The sequence below is a fragment of the Balearica regulorum genome, chromosome 22 (assembly GCF_011004875.1).
Source record: "Balearica regulorum gibbericeps isolate bBalReg1 chromosome 22, bBalReg1.pri, whole genome shotgun sequence".
NCBI classification, from domain to species: domain Eukaryota; kingdom Metazoa; phylum Chordata; class Aves; order Gruiformes; family Gruidae; genus Balearica; species Balearica regulorum.
The window spans coordinates 6,374,429-6,396,438 of NC_046205.1; the positions used below are offsets into that span (position 1 = coordinate 6,374,429).

General features: G+C 52.3%; 1 protein-coding gene across 3 annotated transcripts in view; it reads left to right on the forward strand.

Annotated features, from left to right (window-relative positions):
• Nucleotides 1–13,227, forward strand: part of KIAA0319L (KIAA0319 like) — a 33,013-nt gene extending 19,786 nt beyond the window's left edge. For 2 of the 3 annotated variants that reach the window (XM_075773842.1, XM_075773843.1), the window contains 12 exons: nucleotides 643–871; nucleotides 1,929–2,052; nucleotides 2,615–2,747; nucleotides 3,644–3,792; nucleotides 4,099–4,250; nucleotides 4,448–4,586; nucleotides 4,934–5,093; nucleotides 7,244–7,386; nucleotides 8,288–8,410; nucleotides 8,951–9,041; nucleotides 9,401–9,492; nucleotides 11,529–13,227. In XM_075773842.1, the coding sequence (XP_075629957.1) occupies nucleotides 643–871; nucleotides 1,929–2,052; nucleotides 2,615–2,747; nucleotides 3,644–3,792; nucleotides 4,099–4,250; nucleotides 4,448–4,586; nucleotides 4,934–5,093; nucleotides 7,244–7,386; nucleotides 8,288–8,410; nucleotides 8,951–9,041; nucleotides 9,401–9,492; nucleotides 11,529–11,716 (1,723 nt within the window). In that variant the 3' untranslated portion in view covers nucleotides 11,717–13,227. The remainder of the gene's footprint in view (nucleotides 1–642; nucleotides 872–1,928; nucleotides 2,053–2,614; nucleotides 2,748–3,643; nucleotides 3,793–4,098; nucleotides 4,251–4,447; nucleotides 4,587–4,933; nucleotides 5,094–7,243; nucleotides 7,387–8,287; nucleotides 8,411–8,950; nucleotides 9,042–9,400; nucleotides 9,493–11,528) is intronic. The other variant, XM_075773844.1, reaches the window with a different exon arrangement.
• Nucleotides 13,228–22,010: the final 8,783 nt, after the last annotated feature.

Genomic DNA, 22,010 nt, shown 5'->3' on the forward strand with positions numbered 1-22,010 from the left:
TTTTACTTCAGTGTTTGTTCTGTGTTTTTTCCTTAGGTCTGCATTTTGGTGTGATGTCCATGCACTGCATCAGCAGATCTATTTAAAATGAAATAAACCTGAGTACCAATAACTGAACACTGTTTTCCTCTTAAGCAGTTGGTATATGAGCTAATTAGATGGATGATTTAGCAAAAAGCAGTTCTGTTTTGTGGTACTGGCCTACCTGAAGAGGCATACTGTGGATTAGTAATGAACTTCTGTGTCTATGTTAATGAATGTCTCCTACTGGGAGGCAGTGTCATACTCAGGGAGGTCTTTTCCATCACGACTATGTATGTGAAAGTGGATGATCTAGCACAGTTTTGTCTTGGAACTAGGTGGTATATTCAAGTGAGAGATGAATGTGACTTGAATTTCTTGCATCACTTTGAGGCTGATACTTGGGCACTTGGTGGAAGCTTCTATTCAGAAAAAGCACGGTTGCCTGAAACCATAGGTTTTCTCACTCTTGAAAAAAAATTACTGTCCTGTCCTTAAAAGTGCCTTAAGTTTCTTACTCTTCTTTTGCACTTCAGTTAACTCCAGCCAGCATTTTGTGTTCAGCTCTGATAATCACGAGACTTCACTGCTTTCACTTTTATTTTTCTCTTCTCTCTTTAGTCTAACAGTAGTGGACTCAGATGGTGCCAGCAACTCCACCACTGCAAACTTGACTGTGAACAAAGCGGTGGATTATCCTCCAGTGGCAAACGCGGGCCCAAACCAAGTGATTACCCTGCCTCAGAACTCCATCACCCTCTACGGGAATCAGAGCACTGATGATCACAGCATTGTCAGCTATGAGTGGCTGCTCAGCCCTAACAGCAAGGGGAAGGTGATGGAGATGCAGGTCAGTGCAGGTCTCCAGTACTCAACCTGGGTTACTCACTAGCTGGCTTTTTTTCTATAATCAAACCATTTTTAATTGACTGTTAGCAAATGTCTCTTAGAATCCTACAGAGCAAGCATGTGATGATTAAATCTATAGATAAAGTTAAAACCACACAAAGCTGGTATTGTCTCAGTGGCTGAGCTGGTGCACCAGTCTAGCCACAGGTTTTCATTGGCATCCTGTTCCCTTTCTTGAGCCACGGAGTTTTAAATACTGCTCAAGAATGGAGGATTGAGAGAGATGGGAACTTGGTGGCTTTGGGTTCTGGTGTCCCATACAACAGATCTCAGCACAACTTGATGTACACCCATGTAACTCACTTTAACCTATGTGGCTGCTAGGGAAGTGTGCTCTTTCTATGTTCAGTTGCTGACATCTCAGAACATCAGTGATGGCTAGATCAATGATGGTGTAACAGGGATGCTTAAGTGTTGTCAGCAGATGTGGAAGCCAGACTGTGATCTTTTAGGTAACTATCAGTCAGGACGGCATTAGATGTACAGGATAACCCATTGTGCCAGGTCATGCATTTCCTAAGCTGGGCAAACACAGTGGACTGGATCTTTTGAGTTGAACCTTGGAGTCTAAACTTGGCTGATACTGGCCACATGCTCCTCGGTCCTAAACAGTAAAAGCTGGAACTTGTTTCCATGTCATTTTTCTTTTAAAGATTGTTACTACTGTCAAAATATATGGAATAAGAAAGTCCATGAATGAGGTTCACAATGTGTATGATTTGCACAGAGCTCCCCAGAGGTTTTGCTTGAGTTGCTAAGTGTTGAATCTCAAAGGGTCTGAACACCTATACGGCATTAGTCTTGTTACATTTCACAACAGTGTCCTTGTTGTTGTGCGTAAATTTAGCTGTAAATGTCTTGCATGCTTAAGTGGCATGGACTTCTGGCCCCTTAGCGAGGTTAATAAGCCCCTAGAATCTGCTGATAGTAGTTGTTTATCTGTTCTATCATCATCTGGGTAAGGATTCTTCTTAATACATGAACATGTTTTCTCAAAGGGGGTGAGGACGCCAGTCTTACAGCTCTCTGCAATGCAAGAAGGTGATTACACCTACCAGCTGATAGTGACGGATTCTGCTGGGCACCAGTCCACTGCAGAGGTCACTGTGATAGTCCAACCAGGTGAGCTGCCTTGAGCTGCATTTGCCACTTCCGTTCCAGGGGTTAGAGGCGAGCGTCAATCTGTCGACATGCTCTAGATCTTACGGTGCTTTGTGTTGCTTTCAGAGGAGCTGCTCTAATTTAGGACCATTCTGGGCTGCTGTACTGCTGATAAACCAACAAAAGAAAGTTTCTAGGAATATTGCCTTTCTAGGATGTTCTTTTATTTTACACAATGTAGTCTAACTGATGTTAGCCCACCATAATGGCAGGATTGTATTTTCAAGCAGCTGTCTCTGTCCACAGTGCTTGGTCCTGGAACGGGAGCAGGAGAAGTGGAGTAATGCCTAGAGAATGAGAGCAAAAATCAGAACTACTAGGTTTCATTCTCACTTTATTGCAGATGTGTGAATGAAGCACTGATCTGAACTCCTAACTACCTTTAACCCCACTTTCTCTGAGTACAAGGTTGAGATAACAGGCAAGAAATATACTAGGGATCATGGAGAAACTTTGTAATGCTGGGGTTTTCAGCTCCACCTTTTATGGCATGTGTGTGAAAAATATTGCAATCCTTTTTCAGAGAACAATAAGCCCCCAAAGGCAGATGCTGGTCCAGATAAAGAATTAACTCTTCCTGTGGACAGCACCACTCTAGATGGCAGCAAGAGCTCAGATGACCAGAAGATAGTCTCCTTTCTTTGGGAAAAAACACGGTATGTATCACCTTCCAGGCTGCTCTTATGCAAGTATCTAGGTCCTTCACGTAAAGCAAGGCACACCCCCACATACCTCCCTTGTGTTAAATCCTGGTCACATCAGACCTGGCAAGCTTTACCAGTGACTAGAATGAGGCACGGATTTATGTTTAATTGGAGGGAGGTGGAGTTTTGTTTGAGCATTAGAAATACCTTTGCCTTCATCTCTAGGCCTGATTCCCACTCTCAGTGTAGTTGTGGCATATAAAGGAGTCTGGCCACGTTTGAATCACAGCAGTGTGATGTGGTCTTGGCTGTATGAAGAGACCGACTCTTGTAAATCAAATAACAGCAGGGCCTTTTAATGTGATGCTTTTGCAGTATGTTTGAATGAGGCAATGTTCTTTTCTTCTCGTTGTCATGCTTCCCTTCAGACTCTAAATTCCCTGAAGTGTTTTAGGGAATTCAGGAAGAAGCCTGTGAGCAACTTGCAGTAGCTTTCTCTGTTTGCTAATGCAAAGTCTGTGCAAAGCTCTTATAAATGAAGGAACTATTTTTGCTCTATACCTTTCTTAAAAAAAAATTGGCTTATTGTGCAGTTCACGAGCCAATTTTGCTGAAAGTACCGCTTTTTGTAAACCCTACTTAAATGTTGGTATCAGTGCTCCCCTGGTTTAAAAATAACCAAAACACTAAACCACCAGAAATTATGCTTTTTGTTCCAAGTGCTGCACTTACTCTTTTGATTATCTTGCTGTCACTGGAGAAAATATTTTTGCTTTTTGTCGTGGACTCTGTATTTCCAGGCAACTGTTTGCATCTCCATAAACTCTGAGCTTGAGCCTCCTGTTTGGTGTGAGGCTAGTTCCCCGGTCTATGCAAAGTTTAAACTGATCCTCCTGTGCTTTGGTTAGGGGCCCAGATGGTGTCAAGCTGGAGAATGCCAACAGCAGCATTGCCACTGTAACAGGCCTTCAAGTTGGGACATACGAGTTTACTCTGACAGTTAAAGATGAGAGGAACTTGCAGAGCCAAAGCTCGGTCAACGTTATTGTCAAAGAAGGTATGTGCAGCCAGACCTGAGACACAGGTTATCTCTGAGCAGTTCAGCAAAACCTGTGTTCGGAGCCACAGTAAGAGTAAGGAATGGGTGAAAAATAATGTGGAGAGCGCTGAAATGGCCTTAAGTCAGGGCTTTACCCATTTCTGGAGGAATAGTATCTTCAGCTGAATCCTGCAGTATGTGATTTCCCTTCTCTTCCTCCAGGGTTAGATAGGGATTTCTGGGTTACAGTGGAGATCAAATGCAGTAGTTTTTGATTGGGTGTTATGAGATTTTTCTGCAGCTTCTTTCTTTCTGTTTGCTTAGAGATAAACAAGCCACCAGTTGCAAAGATTGCTGGTAATGTCGTCATCACCTTGCCCACAAATACGGCTGAATTGGATGGATCGAAGTCCTCTGACGATAAGGGAATTGTCAGCTACTTGTGGACCCGCGATGAGGGGAGCCCTGCAGCTGGGGTGAGGTTTCTTTTTAAAATGGCAGTCTGCAGCATCACAAAAGTCAGTGAGAGGTAGCATTGACAGCTCCTGAGGAAATGTAAAGCTGATCGATTGTTGTGCCTGTTAGTGCCTTTTAGTCACATCCTTAAGTATGAGGATATGTCATGCTAGTTTGATCCTTTGTTTCCTGATGCTTATTTTGATCTGCCTTCCAGGAAGTCTTAAATAATTCAGACCATCATCCTGTCCTTCTCCTGTCCAATCTGGTAGAAGGGACCTACACATTCCACCTCAGAGTAACAGATGCCAAGGGAGAGAGTGATGTGGAAAGGACCACAGTGGAAGTCAAACCTGGTGAGTCTGGGCTTTGTGCTGTACCACATTTGCCTACAGTGCACTAGCAAGCCCTCTGCTTATCTGAATACAGTGTACTGGGATTCAAATGTGTAGTCTAGTCCAGCTCAGAACTATAAAAGTCAAAAGTTTTGGGGGATGTGATTGTGTTTTCACGTGGTTCTTGGGGGCTGAGTTACTGCTTGCCGTTCCCTGTGAAAGTCATAGACTTGTATCCCTTCCTACACTGAGATTCTGTAATTTTGTGTTCAAAGCAGAAACGTTCTGGAAAGATACTAGAAACCTGACTTGTACCCAGACTGTTAAAAAGAAGTTCTAAAGATCTGTATTATCTACATTCTCGGTAGATCCTAGGAAAAATAACCTTGTGGAGATAATTCTGGATGTTAATGTCAGCCAGCTGACTGAGAGGCAGAAGGGTATGTTCATCCGACAAATAGGCGTTCTGCTGGGGGTCCTCGACTCGGACATTACTGTGCAGAAGATCCAGCCATACACTGAACAAAGGTAGGGCTCATCTGTGAGCGTACGTGGAGTGGGATTGCTTGAGGGTTTAGTGAACCAAGGGCTTTTTTCTTTTGGGAAGCAGATTGGACAATCGGAATATGTGGAGATGTTGCTTAAAACGGATATTCCTGCTTGCTCGGGTCAGCGAAGGTGTGTTGCCAAGCAGGTCTTGGATATGGTGCAATGTCCTTAAAAGCTGTTTGCTGCTGCCAATATCTTTGCCCCCCAAATTTGTAAAATAAGAACTAATCTTACTTGGTTTTGAAAATTGTGAAGACTATCTGAAGGATGTTCTACAGCTGTGACTTATAACTGGAGAAATAATGGGGCTTGGTATAGGAGTAGTTTGGTGAAAGACCGATTCCACACCAGAGATGGTGGTGTAGCAATCCCCTTTGTGCAGGCAGTAAAGCTAATATGAAACTACATTTATTCAATATAATATAAAGTAAAATGTTGAAAACCAGTGTAACTTTTGTTTGAAGAGATAAAGAAAACTTGGGTTTGATTGCTATTTAGCTTACAATAAACTATAGTTGGTCTCTTCTAAACACGTGGAAGTTTGCTGATAGGCAGGGCTGTGGGCCAGGGTCGTGTTCCCTGCCTGAACAATGCTGCTCAGCTCCAAGAGCAGCAACCAGCAAGTCATACAAAGGGTGGTTCAGCCCAGCTGGATCCTGGCCACACTGCTTTGGCATGAAAGTACCTGATCGAGTTCAGCTTTCCACCTCTGCACAAATGGCTGCTCTGGGAAATTCACTGTTCCGCAAAAAACTTTAGCAACTGGTGCTGTAGTGTTGTCACAGCAACGGCTGCGCATATCTCTGTACTAACAGCAGTGCATCGTTACTGTAGGTGTGTTTGAGGATGCCTCAACACACATGTGAGTGGCATGGCAACAAGCTTATCTGTGGCAGAATGGTAATCCGTTGAAATAAGTGCAGTATTGCACTTAAAACTACTCCCCTTTTAGTAAAAGTTAAGGTAGATAAAGCACTGAAAAAGATTTAAGGGACATGCTTAAAGTCATGCAGCAAATAAGCAATAAATCTGCAGTTATGCTTTAGACTTTCCCGAGTTCAGTAATGTATCGATTCCTTTGTGTCCATGTTGCCTGCTGTAGCAGTAAAATCAGAATTCATTGTCCGTGCAAACCTAAAGAGCTCAGAACAGAAGAGCCAGCACTTTCTGTTGTAATATTACCTTTCTATCTCTGCCACGACCGAGCCAGTTGCCACTGTTCTTCACCAAGTAAGGCAAGTAAGGGATTCTTGTAATTAATGCTTCATCTGTTTATATGTTTATTAAGTAGACAGAAGAGTGGGAAGTCTTATAAAAGAGCAGAGATTATTTTCTGACAGATGGCTTTAAGGTCCTGTTTTTGCCTCATCTATCAAAGTAACTCATACTGTTTAAAAAATCTTTTTCCCCCAGCTGCTTTTTCTTCATGCACTCTGAGGGCTTCACTAATATTATGTTGACTCATAGGCTCACTGGTAATAAAAAAAATCTGAAACATCCATGCATCCTTTTGTGAATCTGAAGGATACACGGGGCTCTGCAAGGCTAACGAGCCTAGGGGAGCAAGTTCTTATATCGTAAAGTTAATGCAATAAAAGATGCAGAATACAGAATCCTCTACACCTGTGCTTTTTTTCTGGCTGTAACACTTTGTGCATTCAAACTAAGCTTTGCAAAAGATTGTAAACCTTCACTGTCTTCTGTTGCTGGAGCTCTGTGCCGAGCAGTTAGACAAGCCCCCAACTTCCACGTGTAGCAAGGTCTAAGGATCCCATAGTGAGGGCAGAGGTTATGGAAACGGCAGGACCTTAAAGTTTGGGGATTTGCATACTTAGTGTGAACGTGCAAAGGTGTACTTGATGGTGTTTGGAACTAGACTTGACAAAACCATTAGCTAACTCCAGAACAGTCCAGTCCTAGCTTTGAAAAAATGGACAGATCAGATGTCGCAAAGGGTTTTCTCCTGTGTGACCAGATCTACTATTATTGCTTTCAAGATGGAGCCAGAAGTCTGCTCTTCAGATAAATTTGGGATTCTGAATAAGTCCGTCTCACGACAGACTGGGGGGAATGGCTCTCTGCCTGATGGTTGGAGAAGCAGCAGATAATAATTTTTGTCTGACTTCCAGCACGAAGATGGTGTTTTTTGTACAGAACCAGCCACCTCATCAGATATTCAAAGGACGAGAGGTAGCCTGGACGCTCAGAAATGAACTACGGAAACAACAGTCGGACTTCCTCATCTTCCGGGCATTAGAAATCAACACAGTCAGTAAGTAAGAGTCGCTGTGCTGTGAGCTAACACCTTTTCCTTTCTTCAGATGCCTGCAAGAATAAGGACCTTTGTGTGTGCTCAAAACACCTGCGTGTGCGTACACACACATGCTCACTCCAGTAGCTTTCATAAGTTAGGAAATGGGAAACATTAATCAGTTATTTACAAATTGATCATGACTATTCAGTATTCAACTTCATCTAAACGATTACAAGTAATGTTGCCGCGAAAAAAAGAATTCACAAAATCAAAAGCAGATTGAGACCTAGGAAACTAAAATACAGTGTTAATGGAATACAGCCAGTGAAATGACTGTCATACTGAAGACAATAAAACTACAGATCTTAGTAGCTGTGAACGTACTCGTTTCCTCTCCAGCACATACATCAGTCTGAAGGAAATGTTTCCCTTGTGTCAATTTTTTACAAATTTACATTAGCATTGTTTTCATTTTCTGAGCTCCATCCTATGAAGATCATGTGCTGATCAGCTAGATGTTTTAAAACAAAATTATGTAATTTCATGACTTCTTGATCTTACGATTTTGTGGTCTTCAAAAGCCACTCTTCAGTTCTGGTCGCTTTAAAGGATCTATTTGTTTCTTGTAGCCTGTCTCACAGGCTGCGTTTGCATTTGGAAATCAAAACCTTATTTAAAATCATTTACTTAACAAATATAGGAATTCCATAATTTTTATATCAAAATCACAATTTATTAGGCAAATTTTCTTAGCATGTTATATGTGTTATGTTAGCAAAGCAGGACTTTTTGATTTGGCGTGAGGCCTGGGTTCGTACGTTTGTGCTTCTTATGGCTAAGCTAAGAGGATGAACTATACTGTCCCATTTTTGCCTCACGTGTGAGTCCTTTAGTTCACCGTGCCGCTTTTGGTCCCTAGCGTGTCAGCTGAACTGCTCTGAGCATGGTCGCTGTGACTCCTTCACCAAGCGTTGCGTCTGTGACCCGTTCTGGATGGAGAACCTCATCAGGGTGCAGATGGGGGATGGCGAAAGCAACTGTGGTATGTGCACCCTCCCTGGGATTGCTCATCTTTGGAAAGCAAACGGTGTTTGAAACCCAGGGTAGGCAGAGTAATAGGTACGTGCTTTCTCCAAGTATCTCTGACGTGATGCTCACATGAGGAGATAGTCCCTGCCCTGGGCTCGTGCACGTACCTTCTTGGCAGGCGATATTTGATGGGGAATCGAGTCCCCTTCAGACCCTCTCAGTGAATGCTCGCTAAGAGTTGAGCCCGTTCTTAGTGTATAAATCACACCTCTTTTCTGTCGTGCCCCTACAGAGGCTTTCCTGCCATGGGAAAGCAAATTTTATAAATAGTCACACATTGAAAAATGCCCTTGTGCAGTGAGTCCGCACGCTGAATCTCAAGCCTCTGGCTTCCGTAGGTGAGTTAGTGGTGCTGTCAGGGGTGGATGCTAGCCTCTAATTCTGCAAAGGGTCAGGCCTTTCTTTTTCTTTCCAAGAGTAGTCATCTAAAGCGCACACTGTCAACTGTATGAGGTGCCAAAACGTCTTTATCTCTGGGGTGTTTTGCTTTCAGAGTGGAGTGTGCTGTATGTGATCATTGCATCTTTCGTCATTGTGGTTGCCTTTGGAATCTTATCCTGGATGGTGATCTGCTGTTGCAAGAGGTGGGACTGAGGCCATAACCCCCACTGTATCAGTGCTTCAGAGCCAAGTAGCTGCATTAGGAGGTGAAAGATCCAAACCTGGAGTCCCAGCAGGTCATCTGCTTAGCCCTGGGATGTTAGTTTTTGTCACCCAGTGTTTCAAGTGAAACATTGAAGTCCTAGAACTCTGGGTTCAGTTAAGAAGCGAGATCTGGATTAGCCTGTAAATGTGCAACTAAAGCAATGTTTTTAATGTTTTGCTTTCCGATATGAACGTAATCTGAAATAAGCAAATACTCTAGCTTTGAAGATCAGAGTTGTTTTTTCTTCTGGCTTTTTTAGAAATGGACTGCCTTTTAATTCCTTTTCTCCCCCTTTAGACGAAAAGGAAAATCCAAAAGAAAAAGCAAATATAAGATTTTGGATGCAACGGATCAAGAAAGCCTGGAGTTAAAACCAAATCCCAAAGCAGGTAAAACATGAGAGGGAAGAACTTGGCATTTCCAGAATGCTGACTAAGAACACTCTTCCTCAGTGGACTAAAAATCACAGAGTGAAACAAACGTGATGTTAGGTGCTGACAGACAAGTCTCAGAAGATCTAAGAGCTTGTTTCATATCTGTAGACAAGATATTTAGTCAAGTTATCTAACTCTTTGGTTTAGAAATTGGGCTGAAACTGGCCTGGTCCTGATGTCTCCACTTCTATCAGAGCAGTAGTAAGTGGATGTATGTAAGCTGTGCGGAGACTGGCCTGATCCAGGAAGCCCACAACCGGGTGTTGACTAGAACTACTCTTGCTCTAAAATTCCCACTGGGTTCTGGTAGTGAAGTTTGCTTGTTGCCAATATGCAATTCCTTGGCCTCGCTCCACAGCAAAGCATAAATTCGGTGTCACTAAGCATTCCACTAAACTGGTCGACTTTGGCTAGTAAGCAAAGGGACACCAAGCAACCTGAAAATACTCATGGCCTGGAGAGAGCGATGTTTCTCTCTGCCTCCGTATTCTCCCACCACAAATGACTTGTTCATAAATTTATTCATTCTTGCCCTTGTGAGCATCAGGCTCTGAAAGTTTCACATTTTAGCTCATCCTCTAATTTTTCCAGGAAGCAGATCTTTATCTTAGGAGGGGGACCCATGAAGTCCTCAGTGCTTCACGTGGCTACGGGCCTGTTGGCCTGTTCCTGAAATGTAGTCATTTGTCTTCGGTGTTCTTAGCCAGCATTTTCCTGTCCGTGCTGCTGTCCTAGAATGCTTGTCAGGTGCTTTGCAAAGATCATTGAGTTATTTCAGGCTGGAGCGTTTTTGCTGCGATTGTGTCTGATACCTGAAGCAAGGTGTGGTCACCTCCTGACTGACGAGGAGAGGAGGGAGATGTGGGAAAGTACATGTGGAGCACAGCCCCACCAGATGCTGGGGAACACTTCAGCTGCTGAAATAACGCGTTTCAAATAAGAGTGTGCATCCTGGTTTTGTTTAGAGGAGGCGTTATTTTAACTGCGTGGAAAATAATCCCTGATCCTTGTTTGCTAGTGGAAAATAATTGCTCATCCTAGTATTGCTCTATTTAATGGTGTTCCAGCAAAGTGAACAGTGCCTAACGACAGCATCGGAGGGCATTGCAGCGACAGAGCTGATCAGACAATTCCTCTGAGAACCCGGCCATCCCAACTGCACAAACACAGATACCCTTGAAGAAAACCCGGGTGTGTTTTCCTCCCTCAGCACCCAACTCCGCTTTAATCTGACCATCTGTCACCTCGCAGAGAAGAGCCCCACTGTTAAATAAAGGGCTCACTGTTCTGTAGTCTGTAGCAAATGTCCCTCAACTGTTTGCTCTCTGGTAACTAAACTCATCTTGCTTCTTCCAAGGCTGGCTGCTGACTAAAGTCTTTTTCCTTGCTAGATACATCCAGGGAGCATTCTGCTAACAGAGGAAATGTTGCATTTCTCCATTAAGGAAAAGCTAAATTTAAATATTTCCTCTGCTGACAATATCAGTATATGTCTCTCTCCTGTCCTTGTGCATTAATCTAAATTCAGCCTGCTAATTTATCTCTCTTCCATTGCAGGCAAGAGAAGCAGAGATGAGAGTAGGGGGAGTAGTAAGAACGCAGGGATCTTCCCTCACACACCTGCATATTCCCTCTACTACAGCCGTTAGCCCTCAGAGAGCTTTCTAGACAGTGCCCTGAGCAAGGTCAGGGAGACAGAGCTCCCACGTATACTCACAGCCCCTTCTGGTAACATAATTTGCTTTCCTATCTGTTTGTTGTGCTTTGCACTAGCTTGAAATGGTGGTGTGACCTCTGTTGTGCCAAAGTGTCTGAAACAGGGTCACTTTGGTGTCAGCATTTGAGGGAGTAAGTGATGGACACAGGAAAGTCTGATTGGGCTGCCCCTTTGACGTGGTAGGAGAAGGAGACTTAAAGAGGGAATGGAGTATGGTGAGGTTGTTGACCAGTATTAAAAGTATTTTTAACCTGGGAATCTCTCTCCTTCGAAGGCAGCAGACAGAAAGCCCAGGTCCTCAACACTAGCCTGATGCACTCGGAGTCTGAACTGGACAGTGATGAAGCCATCTTCACGTGGCCTGACCGCGAAAAAGGGAAACTGCTCCGTAGCCAGAATGGCTCCTTGCGCAACGGACAAGTGATGCTCAAACCCAAGAACCAGAGGGAGGAAATCCTATAGCTCCCCTCAGGCGGCCTTTTGCCAGAGCCTGGTGGGAAAGGCCGCTCCCGTCCCCAGCCTACAAGGGCCTTTGGGAGGCCGGTTTGATTAGGACAACGCTGCTAACTCGTTTCACAGAAAATAACTTTTGTTTTTGTGGGTTTCTTTTCATTTGGTTAAAACTGGTTGTACTTGAATTTGAACTTCAAGGGAAATCAAAGGGAGGAGAAGGCAACTGTGAACCCCAGGCGAAGCGTCAGAGAACAGAGCTGGCATCTGGAGAGCAGCAGGACAGAACCACTTGGAGCAACTGTGAATGTGCAGGACCCTCCTAGCCCACCTCAGACTGCTGCAGAGGAAACACCCATGGACTTCAGCTCACCTGCCTCAGGAGCTCCTCGGTCAAGGCTGTGCTTTGAGCTGTGTGCTGAGCTCCTTTCAGGCTCCAGCAGCCTACCGTGGGCTACCTTTGCTGTTGAACAGCTTGCTTCTCTTTTATTCCCACCTTCCCTAATGGTTTAAGCACTATTTTAATTTAGACTGGTCCTTTCACGTGCACTTGGCTGCTTTTGGAGTGTAGAGGAGGGGGAATCTAAACACTATGGTCACACTCCATCAGCTTGCGGGTAGGAGAGGGTTTTGTAGCTGTTGTAAATTACTGTCAGGCTTTTCTCACTGGGAGTGTTGATGACACGGTGCCTGTTCAAATGTGAAAAGCTGAACTGTCTGTGGTAATTGCCTGGGCTAGGAGACCCCCTCCTGCAGCGAGCTCTCCCGCTGGGTACCAGAGCAGGAGGGGACGCCCACCTGTGGAACCCGCTTCTGCGGGCTGGCTGAATCCAAACCTGTGAGATGTTCAGTGGCCCCAGCACCTTCTGTTGGTCACCAAGCCGTCCCTGAGTCTGGTCACTAACCGTATCTCAGTTATTAAACGCCGTATGGTGGGGTGGGGAGGGTCCTTAAAATTTACACAAGCCAGGCAAACAGGGGTTGACATCTTCAGTGCCCAGCGGCTGGCTGCTCCCTCTGGCTGGCGGCTTAGTGTCCCCACGTTGTTACGGCTGAGGAGTCCTGCGTGTTCCTAACGCAGTGTGAAGTGCACACTCGGTGTCTTTTAGTGGAAAAGGGAACTCGTGGTACCGGAGGGCATTGTGCGGTGAGTGCCAGCAGCGAGCGGCTGTGGTTGCTGCCTGGGCTCTGGAGGTCTGTGTGCGGCGGTCCTTCCCCGTGCCCGCTCCTTTATCTCATGTGCTGCTTTCAGGAGTTGCACTGCTGTCCCCTGGCAGAAATCAGCCTCTTGCTGGCATGAAGGGTGCTGCTGCTCCTCTGTGGATGGGTGGGCAGTTTATTGCCTTTCTTTGTGTTTAATTTAAAAACTGGAAACTTGTTTCATTAGCTATTTTTTGAGCTATGAAAGCCAAAAGGCTTTAACTTCCTCGGTTGTATTTATATTGCTGCACTACTGATTTGTGTTGAGCTAGATGAAGATTAAACACTATTGAATGCGAGGGAACGCGCCCTCACTGAATGTAGTCGTGGCTGCTGCGAAGTTTATTTTTCTGGGCAATCAGCTGTCTTCCTCGCACACCAGCGCTGGAGCCTGCAGCTCTCCTGAGCGTTGAGGCATCAGCCTCGTGCCTTCCCAACTCCGCCAGGCACGGGGCTTGCCTCTTGCTTGCCTGCGTCACGGCACGGGCCACCCTCTGGCTTGTCTCTCTCTCTCTCTCACACAGCTGGAGCTCCGAGCCCGGCTTCCCCTTCCCGGGCTGCTCCTGCGCCCGCTCTCCCGACGGCTCCTTCCCCACAAGCCCGCCTGGGACCACACAGGGGGACGGCTGACGGCGGGATGCTCCCCAGGCCGTGCCTCACGGGGGCACAGCCCAGTGCGGATGCAGCCGCTGTTGCCAGCTGTACGATGGCCGGACACTTAACTCTTGCGTGATGCTGCCCGCTGATGCGTTTCCCTTCATTTGGATGTAAGATGAACAAACGAGGAGACAATGAGGTTTTGAAGCTGCAGGGACTGAGCAGTGCTGGGACTGTGCCCGAAAGTGGTTTGTGCTGTTAGAGGAGAGCTCTTGGGCTCTCGCTGATTCCGGTCCGCTGGGCTTGTTGCTGTCTGAGCCTCTTGCTGGTCCCGGGGAATTTCCCCCTGCGGTAGCTCAGGCTGGGTGTGGTGGTTCAGCCATCAGACGCTCCTTGCTGCAGAGATCAGTACCCCTCACAGGAGACGCAGTGTGCGCTTTTCAAGCAAGCCTGGCTTCTAGTTATGGAAGACGGAATTAGAATCTGTGCAGCTGTTGCTGCCAACACCTTTCTTTAGCTGAGGTGACTTTCTCTGTCCTTACATTTCACTGTGGGGTAACGAACGCTTTGGGGTTCTTTAGTCAGCTGGCAGCACCGCCCGCGAAGGCTGGGCTTTGCGGTGGGCTGCGGTGGCCCCTCTGTGCCGAGCGGCTCAGTTAGGACGGCTTCCTGGCTCGTTAGTCATTTGTCATCACCGAGTGCAGGTTTGTGACAGAGCGTAGTGCAAGCTCCTGTTAGACTTCTGGCTCCCATTAGTATTCCCCAGCCGTGCAGCCCTCTTCCTTGCTCCACGTTAACCCTTGGCAGTGCTGAGCCCTGGCAGCGCCGCAAGAAACGGGAACACGCAGCAACCGCACCCGGCCTCGTGGGAGCGCGAGGCCCTGGAAGCCGGCGGAGGCAAGGAGACCCTCCCAGGCTGAAGGCAGCAACTTCTGACCCAGCACAGGACCCCCCCGACCCGGGGGACGGGGCAGACCCTGCTTTACTGCACCGTTCGTGCAGACCTCTCCCAGGGTGTGTGCACAGAGAGCAAACGCGTTATTCTGAACCCCCCTGCCACCCTCTTCTCCCCCCCCCCGTGGCGTCACTGCTATCGCTGCTGGGTTGTTCCTGAGCGTTGTGAGCGGGGCTGACCTTGCTGGGGAAGGTTTCTGCATTGCTATGCATTATGATTTCACAATTAGAGACACTGGCTACAAGTCACCCATGTGTGGAAGTTAAAAGCTGAGACATCTGTTAGATGAACCATCAGCTTCACTTGATTTTGTTTTCTTTAACGTATTCAAACACTGGTTAAGATGTTTGAGGCAAATGTTGCATTCTAGTTTTAAAATAGTTTGCTCTCAAATCTTTTCTTCATTCTTCTGTGTAGCAGGGGCTGTCCAACCTGTCTGGACTCTGGTTTAAGAATGTTTGTGGATTGCAGTGTTACTTGGATCAAGACTAAAAGTAATTTTTCTAAACAAAATGTTTCTTGCAAATAAACAGGGAAGATGTTTTGCTGCTGCTCAGCTTGCTTCTTTCTTCAGTTTTGGCTGTGGGATGGTTCCAGATGACACCACTGTGCTCTTTCTGTAAGAACTGGAAGTCCCCCCCTTGTTCCTCTCACCCGGTGCCCGGCAGCGGGGTCTCGCCGGCGCTGCTGCAGAGGGGCTGCCTTTGCCGCAGCCGCTGTAGCCTGCGGTGGAGCTCTGTTGCCAACGGGGCTAACGGGGCTGCCAAGAGCTTGCTCGACAGACGGCCAAGTCCCCTCCTTGCTCGGTGACCGATGCAGCAGCCTCTACGTGTTGATCCCCGCTTTGCGTAGGGAGCGGGAGATGCTGAGCCTCGTGCTATGGCCCTGTGCTTGTGTTTTGACCCCTGGTTTGTTTACCTGCCCCTGCTTTAGCACAGCTGTCGTTAGCTTCCGCTCTATGAGGTTGACTTTCAGCCTCAGCAGCTCTTGCCCTCAGTCTCCTGCTGACCAGGTACGGAGTCCCCCGACCTGCCCGGGCTGCTCCCTGACCGCTGAGGCAGGGGCCGACTGTTGGTGTCACTGGAAAGCAAAACCGCAGCAGTGTTGGGGCTCAAGCTGCACCCGCACCTGGGCTAAGTGTACCTCCTAATAGAGATATGGTGGGATGTTTACTAATTAGTGGAGTCCTTGAAGGAGATTAAGGAGGCTGCCCAGCTGCCACGGGGGGCTGGCTGCTGTAGGGAATGTGCTTTAGCACCGCGGCAGCCAGAAGGGACCTGATGGTACCGTGGGACACAGATGTTTCAGAGAGGGGAGGAGACTCACCTTCAGAGCTGCCCTTGTATCCACGCGCATCTCATGTGGTCCACGGGTTGTGCTGGACCCCTTGGAGTTCATGCTGCTCAATGTCACCTAAGGACATGAGAAGCTAAATCTGCTGGGCTCCCTGTCCCACTGCCTCTGCCCACAAGCGTGGCAGCAGCTGCCTTTAAAATAAAGCCACCACCAACCCTCTGGAGGCATCAAGCAGCTCCCGATGCCATCACACACCCCTGCCTGGCCTCAGAGCAGGTGTAGCCCTGTTGAAACCTGGCTGGGATCAGCCCTTGTCTTTGGAAAGCCAAAGCAGCAGAAGCCACTGCTGCCCGTCTGCCATCGGTGCTCAGCTGGGTCCCTTTCCCTCGGTGTTCGTGCTCTCTGCTTTGTGTCACCCAGCTCTATTTATTTCCCCCCCCCTTCCCCTGCTCACTTGCTGTGCCTGCAGGAAGCTCTCCGAAGGGCTGCCCTTTCCTGGCTGCTCCCAGCCACATCCCTTTGCTGTCTGCTCAGCATCACTTAACAGTTCTTGGCTCCTGGCAGAGGTGTGGGAGGAAACCTCGCAAGTGCTGGCTTGCGGTGATGGGCAGAGGTGGTGGCCATGGGTGAGGGACCCCCACGTCCCCCAGCTGCAGGCTCTCAGGGCTCGGCTTTTGGGGGGGAGAACTTGCACCACCCCCAGGGCAGTGTGGGGAGAGAGACAGGATTGTGCTCTGCCCCGAGGGCGAACAGCTGCTCCTGCCTCCAGCTGCATCCCCTCCCCGGGGGGAACTGGGTCTGGGCTGGAGCCTCAAAGCAACCCCAGGCTCATTATTTGCAGGAAATCTCAGAGAAATAGGTTTTTGTCGCAGGAGTTTCACAGCTTGAGAAACTGAGGCAGGGAGCTGTGCATGGCAGGAGGTCCCTGCCTGGCTGAGGGAAGGCAGGGCTGGGCAGAGCAGCGATGATCGCAGCTCAGGGACTCTGCCTGCTGCTGCCACGGCTGTCCCAGCCTTTCAGTGGCTCAGCAGCCCGGGGAAGCCCTGGGGCCCCTTGGGCAAAGGGGCGTGTGGATGCGGCCACTGGCACTGCGATGCTGCGGTCGGCAGAGCCTGAGCCCAGGGTGCCTGTCGGACCACGGCCGAGCCGGGGAGCTCAGTGTGGCTGCAAATAGAACCCCCAGCACCTTATGCAGCGCCCACAGCCAGGAGGAGTTAAAAAAAAAAAAAAAAAAAAGGCTCTTGCAAGTTTTTTTCTCTCCGCACGCATTCTCAGCCCTCTGCTTGTGCTGTCCTTGTTCCGACCATGTGGATTTGGCGCTGCTCCCCAGCGCCTTCCTGTCATTAGGATTCCCTGAATTGCTGCTGCTTTACCTCTTCCAGGCGGGCTCTCCCCAGCCTCGGCGGCTGCACTGACACAGCTCCCACCCCTCGCTGGGGTGACACGCTTACGGTAACGGCGTGCTCGTTAAAAATCCCTCTGATGATGGGTGTGGGCAGCCCCTGCGAGCAAAGGGCACTGCACGGATGCTGGTGGCTCCGGGGGACACTGTGGCACTGCTGGCACACTGGCGTTGCCCCCCACCGTGGGAGCTGCCCCCCGGGTCCGTGGCAGAGCCAGGGCAGGAGCGTTTGGTCACTGCCCCGAGAGGGGCCGGGGTCTGCAGGGGGCTCGGCTGGAGGAATGACCCTGTGCTGGCTGTCCCCCAGTGGGAGCCGGTCACCCTGCCGCAGCCCACCCTGCTCCGTGCCACCGGCACCCCACACGTCCCTCCTGGGCCGGCGCAGACCCAGCGTTTGTCCCTGTTAGTTTTAGGCGTTTTGGGGAAAGCGGGGCTGGCTCGGGACAGGGGCTTTGCACAGCCTCCCTGCTGCAGGTGCCTCCTCCCCTCTCCTGCCGCTCGTCCCGCTGAAGCGGGGCCCTGAGGGGCATTGGGGCACCACGCGGGTGATGCGGTGCGGGCCCATGGGCGCCGTCACCCTCTGTCCATCCCTCCATCCGTCTGTTTGTCCGCACGGGCCCCTGCGTGCCGAGTGAGTCCGTCTTTCCATTGTTCAAACAATCTCTTTTCCACACTCAGTGCCAAAGCCTCCCCGCTTGCTCCCGCACGCGCCAGTATATTTAGCTGCCTCTAAGCCTCTACCTTTCCTTATATAGGAGAGGCCAAACGAATTTCGCACTCTCATTATTAATAGCCTGAGAGGAGCTCTTAGGAGGCTGCCAAAAATAGCAGGCAAACAGAGCGCACCCGGGGTGGGGAGGGCGTCGTGGCAGGCAGGGAGCCGCCGGGACCGCCGCGGGAGGGACGCCACGCTGCTTTTTCTGGCTTTTCCCTTTGGGAGCCACAATCAGGTGTCTCCCAGCGTCCTGCCCCCGCTGCAGCCCCGAGCGGGGGGTCCCCCTTGCCCCACCAGCCCTCCGCAGGCAGAGGTAGGACCAGTGGGAGCCCGAGGGCGGCGGGGTCCCCGGGGTGGGCAGAGCAGCCCTGTACCCCCGGGCTGTGCTGCTCCGGGTGCCAGAAGAGCCACTCCGTGGGTGTTTGGACACCCAGAGCGGGTGGCCTGGGGCAGCCTGGGGATCCCCATCCCCGTGGGGTCCCCCCGTCCCAGGGGAGCCCCTGTGGCTGCAGTCGTGACAGGTTTCACCCTCCCGAGTCCCCCACGGGCTCCGCTTTGCCCTCTGAGCTGCCCCAGGTTGCCGCTGGGCCCAGCAATGAATGCTGGCTGTCCCCATGGCATTGTTTCAGGACCCTCGCCTGGCACCCAGGGGACACGGGGCAGGTGGCAGAGGACAGAGGTGCCCTGGCTGTCTCCGTGCTGGTGGCAGCCCTGGCCGCCTCGTCCAGGAGGGAGAGCGTTTCTCAGCAGAGATCACCCACACAGCATCCCTGGAGCTGGGCACGCCACGAGCCGGGTGCTGGGACGCGGAGCCTGGGATGGGCCATGCGAGTAGGGGGCTGCGGGGTGCCCAGAGAGCGGAGGGTCTTCACCTGCACCCGGAGGCATCCGCATCCCAGGCAGGGGCTGCCTTAAATCCCTCCCTCCCTCCCTCCCTGGCGAGGGACTTCTCCCGCTGAACTGGAGGATGCTGCAAGCTCCTGCGGACGAGCCGGAGGAGTCCTGTGGCAAAGTCAAGGCGAGTGGGGAAGCGGCGTGATCGTGCGGGGTGTCACCGCAGCCCGCTGCCGCCAGCCGAGCCCGCACCCGGCCGGTGTCACCTCCAGGACCGTAAGTGGCCGTGCGGGGCGGGAGGTGCGGGGGCTGCGGGAGGCAGCGGGGCTTTCCCCGCCGCCGGCGTTTAACCTTCAGCGAGCCCGGCTGGTGCCGACCCCCCTCGGGCTGGGGATGCTGCTGCCGCTCGCAGCCCCGCGCTCGGCTCCTGGCAGCGGCTCGGCGTGGGCAGGGAGGGGGCAGCGCCGGGGCTGCGGGTCCGGGGGTCACGGGGGACCCCCACACCCCTCGGGCTGGCCCGGGCGGAGGAGCGGGGGCAGCAGCAAACTCTCCGTGGGGTTGAGGGGGGCAACGGGGCACCCCCGGCAGGTGCTGGCTGCGAAGGGGGGTGTCGGGTGGGGGGTCCGCGGGTAGCGCAGCGGGGCAGAGCCCAGCCCGTCTGCCTCCAGGTTCCCCCCCTGCAGCGGGAGCCGGGGTGCCCTCGGTCACGCCAAGTGGGGATGCCCCACACCGGTGGGATGGGGCAGGACGGGAACCCCAACTCCTGAGCGCCTTGGCATCGTATTTTGGACACGCGGAGGGGGAAGCGCTGACCACCGCGGCCGGGTGCAACCAGGGCTCCACGTGCTCGCAGCCCCGAAATGGGCAATGGCCACAGGTTAAGGGGTGGCAGGGTGCTCCCCCAGGCACCCTCTGCCAGCGGTCCCCTTGCACCCACCTCCCTCCTCCTCTCTGGGCCTCTTGGTATTTTTTTAAGCCGCTCAGCGGCTGAAGTGGCTGCTGCAGTGGGTTTGTCGGGGATGGATGAGCCGGGGGGAGCCGGTTGGGGGGGGCCAGTGCTGAATAGTAAAACTTGGACAGGCCCCTGCAAGGCAGCGACTGCAGAGCATGGCCGGGCATGCAGCGCTGGGGGGAGCGGGGAAAAAAGATGCTTCCTTTTATAGACAGACTGGGGCTGTTGGGTGCCATGCAAGTGCATGGGTGCTACCACGGCTGGCCCTGGCAGCCCCCCCGGCTCCTCTGTCTCCCCCTTGCAAGGCCATTTGCCCCCGGTGACCACAAGCCGCCCTGCCCAGGGCAGGGAGCTGCTCTCAGGGCAGACGGGGGACCCAGAGGCTGCCCGGGTCAGGGGGTCCCAGCCAGCGTGGGGGCATGGAGGAGCTGTGGGAGAGGGGCTGCCCCAGGGCAGAGCTCCCTGCACTGCAGACAGGGAGACGCGTCTGTAGCCATCAAGGGCAGCGCTGAGGCTGGGGAGGGCTGGGGGCTGCCGGCGGTGGAGCACCCCCAGGTCTGCGGAGGGGCTTGCACTGATGACCTGGAATGTCCGGGCACAGAGGGGGCAGTGGAGCAGACACGGGCCGTGGGGCAGGGCCGGGACAAGGAAGGGTGCTGGGAATGAGCAGGGGTGGCCCAGGATGGGATCAGGTGAGACTGGGCGCCCTGGATGCAGTGACCATCCCACGGTGCTGCGTGCGGCCCTCCAAGGTCATTGGGAGAGCCCGGCCGAGGGCTGCGGGGACCGTGCTGTGGGATGGGGCTGTGTAGGACCCCCAGACCGGGGTACCTCTAGCACCGCGGTCCTGGGAGGCTGCCCAAGGTCAGCTGAGGTGGCTGGAGCTGAACCCGACCCTGCTCCCTGGCTCCAGAGGGGTTGGGGTGGGCACAGCCACCAGCTTTCAGCTCCTGGTGCGCCCCAACAGCTCCACCGACCCCTGGGATCCCCTGCACCCCTACAGCAAAACTGTGCGGCAGCATCCTGCTGTGCTGCGGGGCCAGCAGAGCCCGAAGGGTTAAGCGGGCGCATCTCTGCAGCCTCTGGCCACCCGCTCCATCTGCTTTTGGAGGGGGGACAGGGATGCTGGTCTAGCCAACCATGCTCTGCCCCACCGCTGCTGCCAGGCTGGGTACTTGGGTCCTGGGAGCTGTGTCTCTGGGGTCCCCAGTGCCAGGTCCCTGAGCACTGGTCATGTGGGAGGTCCCGGGGTGCTGGTGGAGCATCCTGGGGGGACCATGGCCATGCTGGCAGCAACCCTGCGCCCCGAGGCGATGGTTGGCCGCTCCGGGGGTCACCGAGCAGGGTCTCTGCTGCTTGTGGGTGCCACGAGCAGGGCCGGCGCGGTGAGCGTGTACTTGGCACCCACCGGCTCCTTGCAGAGAGCTGCAGCGTGTGTGGCCACAGTTCCCGGCGCTGAGTCACGTCCACGCCTGGCCTGGCCAGCCCCGCGTCCCTTCTGCCTGCAGCCTGGCCCCCCGCGCATCCCTCGCTCCCCCGAGGAGGGGGCAGTGCTGGGAACGGCTCCCTGCACCCACCGTTGCTCTGCTCCACGTGCGAGTTTAGGGGTAGGAAGGTCACTGGGGTCGAGGCACAGATGGGCTGTGGTGACGCTCACCCCCTCCATCGTCCTGCCCTGGCCATGCTGTGCCGGGGCCGGGGGGTCCCCCCACATCCCCCTTACGGTCTCCAGCCCCTGAGATCTCAGCTGAACCCCCTCCCGTGGGCAAAGGCGGCTCCGGCCTCCCCTGCCCAGAGCTGCAGGGTGGGGAGGGGGTGGGGAGGGCCTGGACCCCAGGTCCTTCTCCCAGCCTTCCAAACGAGCCGGGCGGGGAGGGTGGGGGTGCAGGAGGTGGGTGCCCCCAGTGCCGGCCCCAGCTGCACCGAGCTGCAACCGCTGCTTTGGCACACGGGCTGCAGCAGGGAGGGGGATGGGTGCTGCAGGGTGGTGCTAGGGTGCTGCAGGGTGCTGGGGAAGTGCAGGGTGCTGGGGGGGGGTGCAGCTGGTGCATCCTGGGTCGATGGGGGACCCCCTCGTGCAGAAATGGCTCCTAGCGCAGGCACCCACCTCCGCCGTCCGTGTGGGCTCATGGGACACGGCACTTGGCCGTGTCCTCAGAGGTGCAGCCCCCCACGGTGCCCCACGGCCCAAACTGCTGAGCCTCGGCTGCGTCCCGGGGCGTCCCACCACCCACGAAGGGCAGCCACCGGCCAAACCACCAAGCGGTGGGTGCGTTGGCGGCCTGAGCACCCTGCGGTGGGTGCAGAGGCTCTGCATCCCAGGCACACACGTAGGCCACGGCACCGTCGTGCTCT